Raw genomic sequence first — 15,270 nt, 5'->3', positions numbered from 1 at the left:
TGTAGTGGTGTCCGAAATCATAGTGGACGTTATTGAGTGCACTCATTAAGTCCCACAATGCACTGCAATAACGAGTGTACAATTGATGTACGGCTAGAGAATACCCATAATTCACTGTGAGAGTCGCACGTTGAATGAATTCCCGCATCTGACCAGAAGATGGCACCCGCAGCTGAATCATCCATCCATCCACTTTCCAGACCGCTGGTCAAATGTGGGTACATCATAATAGCATACAGGTATAAATTTATTTTTATTTGATTATTACATTGTTTAATTAAGGTTTATACATGCTAGTTTCCATGACAGAGTTAGAAATATATTTTTATCTACGATAACAGCAATTGCTCACCAAGCACAAACTCTGCAAAAGCGGCAGCCCTTTTGGCGTACTCAGAGTCCGAATTAATTCACTCCTTTTCATTCACTCCTTCAAGTGGACTATATTAGTGGACTCTCCAGTATGTTAAACATACTTAGTTAGACAGACAAACTGATACAACAGTGATATTGAACTTTATACCGACACCTACTGGCATGGATGTAGCATTACGCAAAACTGATATGCCAATCAATGTTCAATGAATCAATGTTTCTAGCAACACTATGACATATGTTGGAAGTACTAACTTAATTGCAAAGCCACAGCTGGTCATGTGATCTCAAAATGGAGGCCACCTTGAAGGAGCAACCCACTTTATGTAGAATAAAACAGGATTTTTTTCTTAGATTTTAACTCATCTGGGTCCATGCCTTGTTAAACATATATGTTAAAAGTACTTCTAATTTTAGTGCAAAGTGCACAATTTTATTTGATTCAACTGATATCACACACTGTTTCACTAACTAATATCAACAGTGATATTGAACTTTATACTGCAGCATTATATATAACTTTTTATTGAGTGCCAAGTGTCTTATGTACAACAAAACAATGTTTCTAGCAACACTGATATGACGAACCCCAAAAATACTTTTTTGTGTTATGAAACATTTTTAAGTGAAAAAAAAAAAAAAAAAAAAAAAAAAAAAATGACTGAGCTCACCTAATAAGGATGTTAAGCAAATGTAAAAAGAACATTGACTTGACAATATCATCAAAAACAAATAATTAAAACTGAATTAAACTGATAAATTATGCAATTTACAACTCGGTGAAATGCTGTAAATAAAAACAATGCAAATCAATGCAGGACTAATGAAGCAAATGACAAAAAAACACTCTCTCTTAGAGATTTGCTTCATCTTTTCAAAAATAATAATGTCCAAACTAAAAATAATGTCCAAACTGGTTTCAAACCAAAAGGGCTTAATGGCACTTCACAACAAAAAAGAAAGAGGTGAATCAATAACTGTCACAAAGTGAACTCCTCTTTCAAACTCTCCCTCTGTGAAACAGCACTTAGGTGTACATGATCCGGTCTGATACTTCATAAATACGCATTATTCCCTCCGTTTATAACCAGCTCAGGTGTGATTCACTGGCTGTTATTTGTCATTTACTCCCCATCAAGATGGAGTAGGGCCCTGCAGATGGGTCTTGTAAAGCTACGGTCGTTCTATTCTAAGAAGTCTGTTCAATTAGGCTTCTCTGATTTCCCCGGAGAGCGCTCCTCTCTTTAAAACGCATCATTAACACAAGCTTACCTCTCCCAAAGGATCGCCTCACCCCCGCCCGACGTAGAGCAGACTCAAGCCTGCTTAGAGCAACCGCACGCTAACACACAGAAACCATCTTTTCCATCGACCCAAACTTTTGAGACCTAGAAAATGAGGGCCTCTTGACGAGCCATGAGCACTAGACTATAAAATAGATGTCAAAATTGTATATTCTGCTTTGTTTTCCCAAGTTACGTCTGTGAAATAATTGGTACTTTTGCGCAAACAGATAGATTTTGCTGGTTACAGATAGATGCTGTGGAGCAATTATTTCATAGACATTTTTCCACACTGGTTTATTGTGGTATAAATTATAACATTTCAAATTAATGCTGTCACTCTAGTAATACTGATTGTATTTTTGCCATATAAAAACATGTCCTGTTTTGAAAGAATATTTCAGCCAGTTTAAATGCAATATGCTTGTTAACTCCCAAACAAAAGTTGATTCAACCTTATAATTGTACCTCTTACAATAAACAATATTCAATACTATTTTTGTAATATATATTTTTTTTATCAGAATACAAGACTCATAAGTCTCACAAACCTAAAATATAGCATTGAGAGATCCAGTTAACTCTTTAACCGACAGCGTTTTTTAGAAGAAGTTGCAAGCCATTGCATTGTTGATAATTTTCACAAAATTGTATGGCCCCCAGAATATTTTGTTGTATGTGAGTAAGCTTAATAAAAAAACATTTTGAACAAACAGCTGAGAAAATCTGAGAATTTCGTCATAAGAAGAGTACGTGTAGAAGAGTTTTTTTTTTTTTTTTTTTGTTCTTGCAGTAATTAGTTTATCCACAAGGTGGCAACCGTGCCCTTAGTGGCATCGATTCACAAGGAAAAGAAGAAAAACTGCATAAACAGAACAGACCAGAACACATGCAAGCTACAGCAACAATGAAGTATAGTATACTTTGGGCTTTAATGACGGAAAATTCCATTAATGGCAGTTCATTCCAAAAGAGACATAACCAAGAAATGACTCAGTTTAGGAAGTCAGTTATGCATTGTGAACACTAATATAGATATTGTTATAGATCTTTATTGTCATCATTCTTAGTGTGAACGGGCCTTTAGTGTGATTCAAATGGCTAAGTCACAAGCTAAGCTCATGTAAAAGAACCATTTCTAAAGAATCATTTGACTTTGAAATCGGACGCCCTGACTCATCTAGTGTGTGTTGATGCAATTAAGTACAGAAGGTTTTACTGATGCTGACTAGCCTTCTTTATAGCACTTTCCTGTCATTCGTCAATACAGTGATGAGAGGAAAAGAAAACAATGTCAACTATACATCAGCTTCAACACATTTCCAAAGTAATGAAAAACACAAAATGTCGTTTTTGTAGATGAAACAAACAGAAACCAGGTTAGGCATCTGTGGATTTGTATTTACGGCTCAGACACTTGCTTCAAAGGATCATGGGTAGTGACAGGACACAATTCCCACTGCCCCCAACTCTCAACCACTCCCCCGACTCACCCCCGACTTCTCATCGAAGATCTTGATCCCTCCAAAGGACACGGTGAGAAAAACTTTCTGTTTGTGTTCTCCTTTAGACCGTGCAGAGGCTGCGATTCCCTGCAGACAAGAAGATGAAAACAGAAACATGAGAAAAAACGAAATGAAGATAAAACAGAAACAGAGCAGGGAACGGCAGCTTTCGCTACTTGCTGCAATCCTCGGGGAGCATTAGCTGTTATGTAAAGAAATTGATTCATTTTCTCCATGTTTTCAACCATTTCTGGCGTGGAAGTTCTGATATGTGCTGGTGTGGAGTGATTGAAGACATCAGGGTCTATGACAATGAATGCCATATCTACACTATTGTGCTGAAAAAAGCATCTTTCTGTAGTGTTGGTCATTCAAAACTAGATATCAAACCAAAAAATTATATGCACACATTTCAAAACATTGCTTATGGTAATGCATGCTCATCAAACCATTGTTCTGAGAACAAAGAGCAATGAAATAGCAAATTATACTGCATTATATGTGTGAAGTGTGAATAGAACTGCACTACCCAATCGAACCATGGACAAAACTGGCCTGCGCTTCCAGCAAATAATTGAATCCACTTGGCACTGTCCAGTGGTTTGCACAAATAATTGGGCAACACTGCGTTTTACTGTAGATTAACACACTGTCAGATAAGGAATTAGTTATAAACGTATAATATCATTAATATATTTTGCCAGTATCCCTCGCATGCCAACAAAACCTTTAAAAACCAAGTGGTTCAAATCGAATTTAAAAAACGCCAGACATCAGAGGAAAAAAAAAAATTGGAATCGTTTGACAGTATAAATGCAGCCAATTTATTTATAAGAGAAATAACAGAGAGAATATGAGAGAGAACAATATAGAGAAACCATATTCTCTTGAAGATTTAAGGCAAATTGAATCTGAAACACTGACTGTCCACTTTTACAGTTAACCCTTAAAAGCCCACTGTGGAGATCAGCTTTTTTTTTTTTTTTTCCCTGGGGATCACTGCTTCTTTTGATGATTGGTGGATCGACCAATCAGCAAGCATGAATAGTGGCGTTTTCACTGTTGGGCCGAAGGTGGGTGTGCGTTTCCACAGTCACTTCCGGGGCTTGTTTGGGCCTCGTCTGGGCTTCCTCTGGGCCAACGGTCAAGGTTTTTTTGGCCCGTTGAATACCTTGGTCCAGATGGCTACAAACAAAGGCAGAGTTTATCTGAGTCTGGATGATTTCATATACCTAACCAGCTAACATCAGCATTAAAAACTTTTAAAATCAGTTTAGCTCAAAACTCACTTTCAGACAGCAGCGTTTGAAATAACTTGTTTGTGATACGATGTGGATTCTGATCACCGTATAAAGCAGAAATATTTATGTGCAACGAAAAAGACTATGCATTACCATAGAAAACATGATAAATATGACCGCTTGAGGAAATCAGAGGGTATCACAATCGTGTATTTATTTTATCTGTCAGTAAATCTCGTCTCTTACCAGACTGTCTGATATCCATATTTAGCTCTGCGTATGTCATAAAAAAAGCAACTCCGGTTTTTCGGGAGCTCCCTCTGTTTCTCTGACTGAAAATATAACTGTATTTAGACTGTCACTGGAGAGACTGCTAAAGCTCCTCGGGTTGTATTTTTGGTGGCAAATATGTCAAAATTCTCATTCTTTCTTAATGTGATGTAAACATACTATCCCGTGACTACAAATAAACGGAAACAGAAGTGACTGAACACGTACATGTTCGAATGTATCAGTATATTTTGCACTTTGAATAAACCAAACAGCAATGAATTTTATTTTGTAATTCACTGACATGATTAATCTGTGCTGTTCACCCACACACAATTCACACTGGACACAATTATTTCTCAACTAGAGGGGTAGGAGGAAAGGAAAGTGCCATCCTTCTGTTAAACTGCTGCAAAAGAGTGATAGAGAAGCTAAGAGCAGTATGGAGAGAAAAGTGCCACCCCAGATGGTTGTACGTCGCCTTTGCCAGAATCTGTCACTGTGATAAGAAGATATCACACTCAATTTTTATAAGCTACTAGTCAAGTCAAATTTGCAAAATATAAAGTTGCAATTATGTTAAAGCAAAGTCAAAAATGGTTTTTAAACCAAGCTTGCATCATATGTCCAACCCATTCCAATGTGTGTTTGTTTGGGGTGGGTGTGGGCGATCCTCCAAGCAGCTGGAGCCCTCGAGTCTTCCAGGACCGTAATCCGTCCTCGCCAATCAGATGAGCCCGTTTCTTGATCTTCCTTCCGAGTGCGCAGGGAGCAGCATCCGTCAGTCGTATGATGTATGTTAGCACGCCATTATGCCTATCCATATGTGCTGGCGGGATGATGAATGAGTCGTTCTAATGCCAGTAGCTGGGAGATCATGGTGAAAAGAGCACAAGCTCTGACATTTCAAACTCAGAAGTGGGAGTGTGTGCATTTAAGTGCTGCTGGAGTGAAGAAAAGATGTCTTTGTGCAGTCCAGGGGAAGTCTAGAGCAGAGGAGAAGCTGGACAGACGATGTTAAGAAAGTTTTTATAGCGGTGTGTGGGCTGATTATCAAGGGAGGATGGGGATTATATGAAATGACTCGAGTCAAACTGTTGTTGAAACTCTCCTCGCCAGCAGCATGATGAACAGAGAGACATAAAGATAGTGAGAGAGGAATAAGAGATTAAAAATGACACCATGGGACTCATTTGTTTGCTAAGGAGTGGAGGACTGTGGGAATATGAGTATAGATTATGTGTCTGGATGAGTGAGAGGTAAACAGCTCTGATCAATAACAGTCTGGACATTCCAATCAGACCAACATGCAAATCGGATGGCAAAATGACCCTTTCTCTCAAACAAACCAAGAAACCAATCTAAACACTGGTGAAAAAGGTGCGATTTATGGTGAATGTACAATAAAAATACACTGAAGACGATGTGTTTCAGAGGTGCACATCCATACACAAACAGAGCAACTCATATACACACAGTAGTGTGACCCCTGCTGTTCACACGGCTCATTACCCAATCTGATGGATGTGGTTTATTCATTCAAGCTACCGAAGTTACACCTTTATCTGGCTATTTAAATGAGCACTGCCCAAAGGCATTTTGTCCTATTGTTTTAAAATAAATTTAATTATAGTTTTCAGGCAACATGTTCTCCAACCAATACGCCTATATAGTTTGTTTGTCACTTCCCTGAAATATGACCCATAGGAGCGTTTACTAGAGTTAAAGTCGCCCCAATCTACAACAGGACAATTTCATTTGAATGCATTGTTCCCTTTTATCTGCGTCATATTTCGGGTTTCACGTAGCTCAATTGGCAGAGCATTGCTATATATAACAATATGCAATCATGTGATCATACAATCGTGGGTTCGATCCCAGAGAACGCATGTGCTCATAAAGTGTATATGCACTATAAATCACTAAGGGTAGGTTTAGGGGTGGGGTGGGTGTAGTTGTTAAAAAAAAAAAAAAGAGTTTTGCTAAACGGAAATAGGACAAATGATGTAAAAAGTCCACACATTGCATTTAAATGAACACGCATTTTGATTGGTAACGACAGTCATATGTCATTTCATGACGACAGACGTAACACGACACTGTCATTATGTTTACGCCAGCTAGAGGGCACATGACTTTAAAACGCAAATATAGGTCGTAATAAGGTGCATGAAAAACGAACTATAGGGTCGGGTTTTTTTGGAGGACAGTCTAGTTTCAGGTCTCTCTGGAAGAAGAGATAGCAATATTGTTATATGAATACTTTCTTTCCAAGTAAAGACATCCCTGGATGTCACAAAAGGGATGTTTTGTGACATCTTATTCAACATTTTTTCACATGACATATTATAACCTGAACTAACTTTACCTTGTCATAAAAAAAGTTATCAAATTATCAGATATGTTAAAGGGTTAGTTTACCAAAAATAACCAGATTCTTTCATTAATTATTCACCCTCATGTCGTTCCAAACCTGTAAGACCTTCATTTATCTTCGAAATACAAATTAAGATCTTTTTGATGAAATTTGAGGGCTTTCTGTCCCTCCACTGACAGTTCATAAAGTGATTGTAAAACTAATCCATATGGATTGAGTGGTATAGTCAAAATTTTCTGAAGAGACACGATCGGCATCTGTAATGAGAATTGACCCATCGCTAAGCCACGCCCGAAAACCGCCACAGTCCAATCATGGTTTAGCAACCATTACTAGGCGTGGGAGGTCTGTCAAGCTTTCGAGCGAGGGAACATGCTGAAGTGTTGTGCCTATGGATTGTGTTAACCTGATACCCGGTATCCTACATGTTTGGACGGGGTGGTGAAATTTTTTTCCCTTCCCAACACCTAAAACCCAAGTGGAGAAACGCCAGTGTTCTGAAAATTTGTGCTACCCTGTCAGATTTTGCTACCTCCCATTGAAACAGTAAGAAGAAGAAGAAGGTAACGTTAACAAAATCTGACAAAATCCGAAAAATGCAAACGTTACCTATCAGATTGTGTGTGATATTAACGTGGTCTATGACTTTATTAACATCTACACTTACCCCAACCCTGAACCTGCCCTTAAAATAATGCATATACAGTAATTTTGTGTTATTTATCAAGACAACAATGATGTAATATTGATGTGCGCACATGCAGTAAGCCCGGGTAGGACAATCTGACGGGTAGGTTAGCTAGCTAGCTAACTCAGCACATCATTGCTTGGAAATAATGACAGTTCTTTGTTTATATGCATATATTTGAACGTAAAATAAGCTTATTAAAGGCAAGATGGTGTAGCCTGGCGCATTAAAAATATAAGCGGGAAAATGTTATCATTGCAGGCTAATGTCTTGTGTTTATTCCACAAGACTTATGGATAAGCTGTTTGATTTATAATTATTAGGTTATTTTCACAAATTTTGCTTAACCTGCTGTGAATGAACAAAGCTTTTCCTCAATAAATTGTGTGTTTCCCATTTGAATGGTCAGCATATGAGGCGGCTGCTGTTCGCGCTGGGAGCTTTAGCTTCAATTTTGATCAAATTATTTTCTCATCGGTTGCTTATTATGTCGTAGATATATCCCTTGAATGCATACTGCAGTCCCTTTTGTCTTGCTTTCTCAGATATTTCACCTGTTCGCCAAAAATGACTAATTATCTGACACCGGTGCATACACACTGTAAATGACATGCCAGACACGAAAGCTTGACAGGCGTAGCAACAGTAACTAAGGAGGACGGGGCTTAGCGAAGGGTCCATTAGGCTTTTATTCACATATAAACTTCAATCAGAAAACATAAAAGCTAAACTGAACCTCCTTCACACGTGAGAACAAACCTCTTTCAGAAGATCAAATATGCTGTGTAACACGAGAATGAACCTCATTGGTTCTCGCACATCAAGCGTTTACCACGTTTACCACAACTGATGTGTGCGACGATGTATGTTTATATGTGAGTAAAAGCCATTATTAAAAAACTCATCAATGTTCATCATATAAAGCAATAGAGTCTCTTCAGAAAATTTGGACTAAACCAATTAATTCTTATGGATTCGTTTTATGATCTCTTTATGAACTTTTTGAAGCATCAAAGTTTCAATTGTGCAGGCTGTCTATGGAGGGACAGAAAGCTCTCAGATTCTATCAAAAAGATCTTAATTTGTGTTCCGAAGATGAACGATAGTCTTACGGGTTTGGAACGGCATGAGGGTATTAAGCATTACTATTCCTTTAAGAGACTTATTGACACCGAGTTATGAAGCTCTGCACGGGTCCACTCGATGAAATAATTACCTCTTTTATATTGATCGCACCACGTGACTTCGATTTATAATAATAATAATAAATATAGCTGCAAGCAGCAATTATGGGGCCAAGCACAAAAACGGCACAAGAAACCAGCCAACACGGCTGGGAGCATCAGACCAACTGCAACAGTGAAGAATTAAAGACGTATTAAGATCATTTTTGAAAAAATTAGCAAAAATGAGGATTTACTGGTTCATAACTTTCGACCAATAGGTGGCGCTGTGTCCAAATTGTTGTGGTATGGTCAGAGTGAGGTGACAATGACACTTCCAAAGTTTGGTGTCAATATGTCAAAGCACTGAAGAGATACAGCTTCAAGAGTCATTTTTGAATCATGCCTCAGATTCTTTGCTCTGGTATACAAAAACGGTTTGACATATGGACTTGAAATCCATAACTTTTTGTCGGCATGGTCTGAAGATGACACGGTTCAATTTTGGTGAAAATCGGAGCAACGGTCTAGGAGGAGTTCGAAAAAGTAGGTTTTTAAAGAAAAACAATATGGCGGACAGGACGTTTAGCTGACTATGGCAAATTTGATATCTATGTTCTCAGCATAACCCAAGGAATCTACAGAGACCAGTTTCATTACAATTGGTTAATATAGACAAAAGTTATTAGCATTTTTGTAAATTTTGTTATAACTTTTGACCACGAGGTGGCGCTGGTCCGAAATTTCTCAGGCTCCTTCAGGGCATTGTCCTGATGACCCATACCAAATTTATGAATTTTGGTCAAACTCATCAGAAGTTATGAGCAAAATAACAATTTTTCATATCTCCACTCCAGTAGGTGGCGCTGCACCGAAACACTGTATAATGCCTCAGGTCATGCTTGTGATGACATGTACCAAGTTTGGTCTAAATATGTCAAAGCATTGTAGAGATACAGCTTCAAGGGTAATTTTTGCATCACATCTCAAATTCTTTGCTCCGGTATACGAAAACGGTTTGACTTATCGACTTGAAATCCATAACTTTTTGTCGGCATGGTCTGAAGATGACACGGTTCAATTTTGGTGAAAATTGGAGCAACGGTCTAGGAGGAGTTCGAAAAAGTAGGTTTTTGAAGAAAAACAATATGGCGGACAGGAAGTTTAGCTGACTATAGCAAATGTGATATCTATGTTCTCAGCATGACCCAAGGAATCTACTGAGACCAGTTTCATTACAATTGGTGAATACAGTCAAAAGTTATTAGCATTTTTGTAAATTTTGTTATAACTTTTGACCACAACGTGGCGCTGTGCCGAAACTTCTCAGGCTCCTTCAGGGCATTGTGCTGATGACCCATACCAAGTTTTGTAAAGATACGTTAATGCGTTCGTAAAATACAGCATTTTAGCACAAAATTCAAAATGGCCGACGGCCAAAATGGCCGATATGGGAAAATTGGATATCATTCGACTCGGCATGATTCCCCGAATCCAACGAGACCAAATATGATTTTTGGACAAACCCATCAGAAGTTATAAGCAAAAATACCCATTTTTCATATCTCCGCACCAGTAGGTGGCGCTGCGCCGAAACACTGCATGGTACCTCAGGTCATGCTTGTGATGACATGTATCAAGTTTGGTCTGAATACGATAAAGCGTTGCGGAGATACAGCCTTACTTCTGTTTTCGCAAGCACTACATACAATTCGTTCGTGAGTTTTTCGAAAACGGTTTGAGGAATCAACTTGAATTCCATAACTTTTTGTCAGCATGGTCTGAAGATGATCTGATTCAATTTTTATGAAAATCGGAGTAACGGCCTAGGAGGAGTTCGAAAAAGTAAGTTTTTCAGAAAATTCAAAATGGCGGAAAAATTTTCATGACGTCATATGGTGCGATCGATTCGTCTTGACCCAAGGAATCAGAGGAAAAAAGAATTTTGTTTCTAGCCCTTATGGTTCAAAAGTTATTAACATAAACATAAGTGCAGGTTTGGACAGCTGGTGGCGCTAGAGGGATTGAGATAGAGACTCCAAATTTGCTGTGGACAAAGGTCAGACTATCCTCTAACTGTGTGCCAAATTTCACAACTTTCCCGCAAGCGGTTCTATGGGTTGCCATAGACTTCAAGAGCGGAAGAAGAAGAAGAAGAAGAAGAAGAAGAAGAAGAAGAAGAAAAAAAAGAAAAGAAAAAAAGAACGCCAACAATAACAATAGGTGCCTCCGCACCTTCGGTGCTTGGCCCCTAATAAAAAAAAAAAAAAAGAACGCCAACAATAACAATAGGTGCCTCCGCACCTTCGGTGCTTGGCCCCTAATAATAATCCTTACATTTATATAGCGCTTTTCTGGGCACTAAAAGCGCTTTAAATATTGAAGGGGGAATCTCCTCAACCACCACCAATGTGCAGCATCCACCTGGATGATGCGACGGCAGCCATATTGCGCCAGTACGCCCACCACACACCAGCTTATTGGTAGAGAGGAGACAGAGTGAGGAAGCCAATCAGTGTATAGGGATGATTAGGAGGCCATGATGGACAGAGGCCAATGGGCAAGTTTGGCCAGGATGTCGGGGTTACACCCCTACTCTTTTCGAAGGACATCCTGGGATTTTTAATGACCACAGAGAGTCAGGACCTCGGTTTAACGTCTCATCTGAAGGACGGTGCTTTGGCAGACAAAACTTTTTTAAGCAGTGAAATTAAGTTTTGGTTAAATATTCTATTTTAAATAAATAAAGAGATCAGAAGAGGTGTATTCAAGTCCTTGTATGTATGAATTTGATTTTTACTGTATTTTTTAATAAATTAGTAAAATAAAATCATGTCATTGACCAATACACAGAAACACCAACGGCAACAAACAAAAATAAATAAATAATGTGTAGAAAGCAACCAACATACTCACCTTGAGTTTCATCATTGAGTCCTGACAGAGTTTGTCTCCTCTTGCGGCGGTGACCTCATCTATCCCGATGAGTTTGGCCTTGTAGCGAACCCCATCCCCCTTAAAACGCTTTATCAGAGCTGCTTCACTGCGGTCCTGCCCTGGAGAAAGAAAAAAAGAGTGGGAGACAGATGAAGCATACAGTCATTTGATGAATTTTGCATATCTGCAGCACATCTTCTCCTCCCTCCATCCACTATCATCTCAAAATACCATTACTTTTCCGACGATCTGCACAATCTGGACCTTGCAGCTGACAAAAATATCAAGCGATATTCTAATAACCTGTATTTAACACAGCCCACATCCTCATATTTCTAATACTGTGTTCTGTTTGAGCAGTTAGATCTTTAATCTCGGTCTAGTTGTTGAGTTTCAGCTGGAGTTTGTCTGCATGAGTCTTTAGGGTTGTTCAAAGCCAGGGGGTTTAAAATCAAACCAGAGCTCTGAAAAAAACTCCCTAACCCCCAGATGCCCTGCATTTGCCACCATATTTCCAGCTCAGAATGAAGGACAAGTCTGCTGCACGTGTGTGGCTTTAATTGCAGGTATGTCAGGCCCGAGGCCTGATGGGGAAAGGTTGGTTTCTAAGTAACAGCGCTGTTTCCAGGTCTGGTGTGAGGTGATAGGAGGCATGAAAGCTGATTTTTTTTTTTCACATCAAAGTGGACATCTATCGGCCAATCACGGCTTAGAAAGATCAAATGGTTCCTCCCACACCTTCATCATAAAGAACTATAACTGGATAACTGGACTGGCCAATCGATGAGCCTCCAAGGATATAGACCAATTAACTGGCTCCGCTCAGTGAAGCAAAGACAAACACACCTAATTATGTCTGAGCCAACAGTTTGATCAGAAGACAAAGGCAAATAGACACTTACCAGGGCACACATAAACTTACCTAGGCTTAATTGATAGCATATATAAGAGGAAGGGTGAAAGGGCATAATAATAAAAAAAAAAAAAAATGATAAGGAAAGACTGGCAGACCTTACTCACAGCAACACCATCATTCAGTCAACCCGCTGACCCTCATATCCGTCCTTTTGTATGTCTGTCTCCCGTTACCAACTTGATATTTCTCTCACTCACTTATTCTGTCATTCTTAGCTCTTGTATTGTTGTGGTATCAGCAGTATCGTGTGTTGACCTTGTTTCTACAAACCCCTCCATGTTCTCCATTGTTGCAGCTCAACAGTTGGGTCAATAATTAAACTATTAGGCAAACAGGGGATACCCATGTTTTAGGGAAGTTACTTTGAAACTGTAGCTTATGAAACTACAAGCTTATCATAATTTAAAGGACCTCAATTAAGGTGTCTGCATCAAACAGATCAATGTACACTATATTCTCCAAAACTGACCGACTGTTGTGTCCTTGTTAGCATGCCCAGCTCCAATGTCGGGTGATACTGATCAATGCTTGTTGATGCTGATTTGAGTGAGGTTTAGGGGGATGAGATGTAACGGAGTCCATCTAATGAGACCTGTGCAGCTAAACCTCACTCTCATGGCCTCAAGAGGCACAATAGAAACCAGTGCTAGAGGCAGTAGTATTTAAGAGTCCTTGTTAGCATCCTTGTTAGCACACTCGCCTCCAATGCCGAATGCTGCAGAGTCAAATCCCGCTTGGAGCAGTGAGAGTAAAACTAAATAAATTGGTTTTGTGATGTGATGACAGTTTAGAGGGGTGAGTGTAAGGGTTAGGCAATTCTGGACAAAACTTGAGGTAATTTACTTAAGACAAACATGTGAAGAGACACGCAGCGATAACATTTTTTACAAAATTTACAAGGCATTATTTGACACAAATGTTTTATTTGTCAGAAATATTATTCATTAGGGATGTAACGGTACATTGATTCTTCTCGAACCATCACGGTACAGATGATTCGGTGTATACAGTCAGACGACAAATACAGTCAATCACAGGTAATCTGCACTGTGGTAATGCAATGCTGTTTGCTAACCGCCACAACAGGAAAAAACACAGAAGAAGAACAGACTTTCTATGTATAGATATGTTTACATGTAATCTCTTAACCCGTGTTTCAACCGCAGAAAGGCATCAATAAAACAGCTTGAGAATAATATCTCATGTAGCATTACATTTACCTCAGGCAAGTCATTTAGTGTCCACAGCATGTTCGTTCACTAGAGAAATGAACTACCATTTCACTAAATATATGCACTATATTAGCTTATATATTCATTATATTTACTTTACCTGTTAGTAATGTCTAGAATATTTAATGTATGTTCAAATAAATTTATTTTTATTTTAATTATGACAGTAACTGTGTAAATGATTATATTTCAAAAATGAACTAGAGTACAAAAATAATTGAAAAATAATTGTATAATTAGATTTAGATTTAAGGCCATATAATGATATGAAAACTTATAAGGATAAACTCTTCAGAAGCCCTTCAGAAAAGGCAAAACAAGTTTTTTTTTTGAAAATTAAAGGGTTAGTTCACCTAAAAATGAAAATTCTGTCATTTATTACTTACCCTCATGCCGTTCCACACCCGTAAGACCTTCATTAATCTTCAAAACACAAATTAAGACATTTTAGTTGAAATCCGATGGCTCAGTGAGGCCTTCATAGGGAGTAATGACATTTCCTCTCTCAAGATCCATTAATGTACTAAAAACAAATTTAAATCAGTTCATGTGAGTACAGTGGTCCAATATTAATATTATAAAGCGACAAGAATATTTTTGGTGCGCCAAAAAAATAAAAATAAAATAATAATGACTTATTTAGTGATGGCCGATTTCAAAACACTGCTTCAGGAAGCTTCGGAGCATAAATAAATCAGTGTATCGAATCTGCAGTTCGGAGCGCCAAAGTTACGTGATTTCAGCCGTTGGCAGTTTGACATGCGACCCGAATCATGATTCAATACACTGATTCATAACGCTCCGATGCTTCCTGAAGCAGTGTTTTGAAATCGGCCATCACTAAAAATAAACTTTTTTTTTTTTTTTGGCACACTAAAAATATTCTAGTCGCTTTATAATATTAATATTGAACCACTGTACTCACATGAACCAATTTAAATATGTTTTTAGTACATTAATGGATCTTGAGAGAGGAAGTGTCATTACTACCTATGAAGGCCTCACAGAGCCATCGGATTTCAACAAAAATATCTTAATTTGTGTTCCGAAGACAAACGAAGGTCTTACGGGTGTGGAATGGCATGAGGGTAAGTAATAAATGACAGAATTTTCATTTTTGGGGAACTATCCCTTTAAAAAGCCCACGTGAACTTTAAACCCTGTCAATGGGTGCGTACCTCATCATAAAGAACGGTTTGAGCACTGAAGTTCAACCCCCAAATGATGCCTCAAGTATGTCTTTGGCTACTAACTGTGTGTATAGACAACCAAATATGTATGAG

General features: G+C 38.5%; 1 protein-coding gene across 3 annotated transcripts in view; it reads right to left on the bottom strand.

The window, feature by feature from the left end:
- dab1a (DAB adaptor protein 1a) overlaps positions 1–15,270 on the bottom strand; it is a 128,674-nt gene that overhangs the window by 83,059 nt on the left and 30,345 nt on the right. For all 3 annotated transcript variants that reach the window (XM_067383471.1, XM_067383470.1, XM_067383472.1), the window contains exons 2-3: positions 11,819–11,958; positions 3,152–3,250 (exon numbers count right to left, since the gene is read on the bottom strand). In XM_067383471.1, coding sequence (XP_067239572.1) covers positions 3,152–3,250; positions 11,819–11,958 — 239 coding nt within the window. The remainder of the gene's footprint in view (positions 1–3,151; positions 3,251–11,818; positions 11,959–15,270) is intronic.

Source organism: Chanodichthys erythropterus, chromosome 4, assembly GCF_024489055.1.
Source record: "Chanodichthys erythropterus isolate Z2021 chromosome 4, ASM2448905v1, whole genome shotgun sequence".
Lineage (NCBI taxonomy): Eukaryota > Metazoa > Chordata > Actinopteri > Cypriniformes > Xenocyprididae > Chanodichthys > Chanodichthys erythropterus.
The sequence above is the reverse complement of the archived record's forward strand: the minus strand, read 5'-3'. Positions and strand labels throughout refer to the sequence as shown.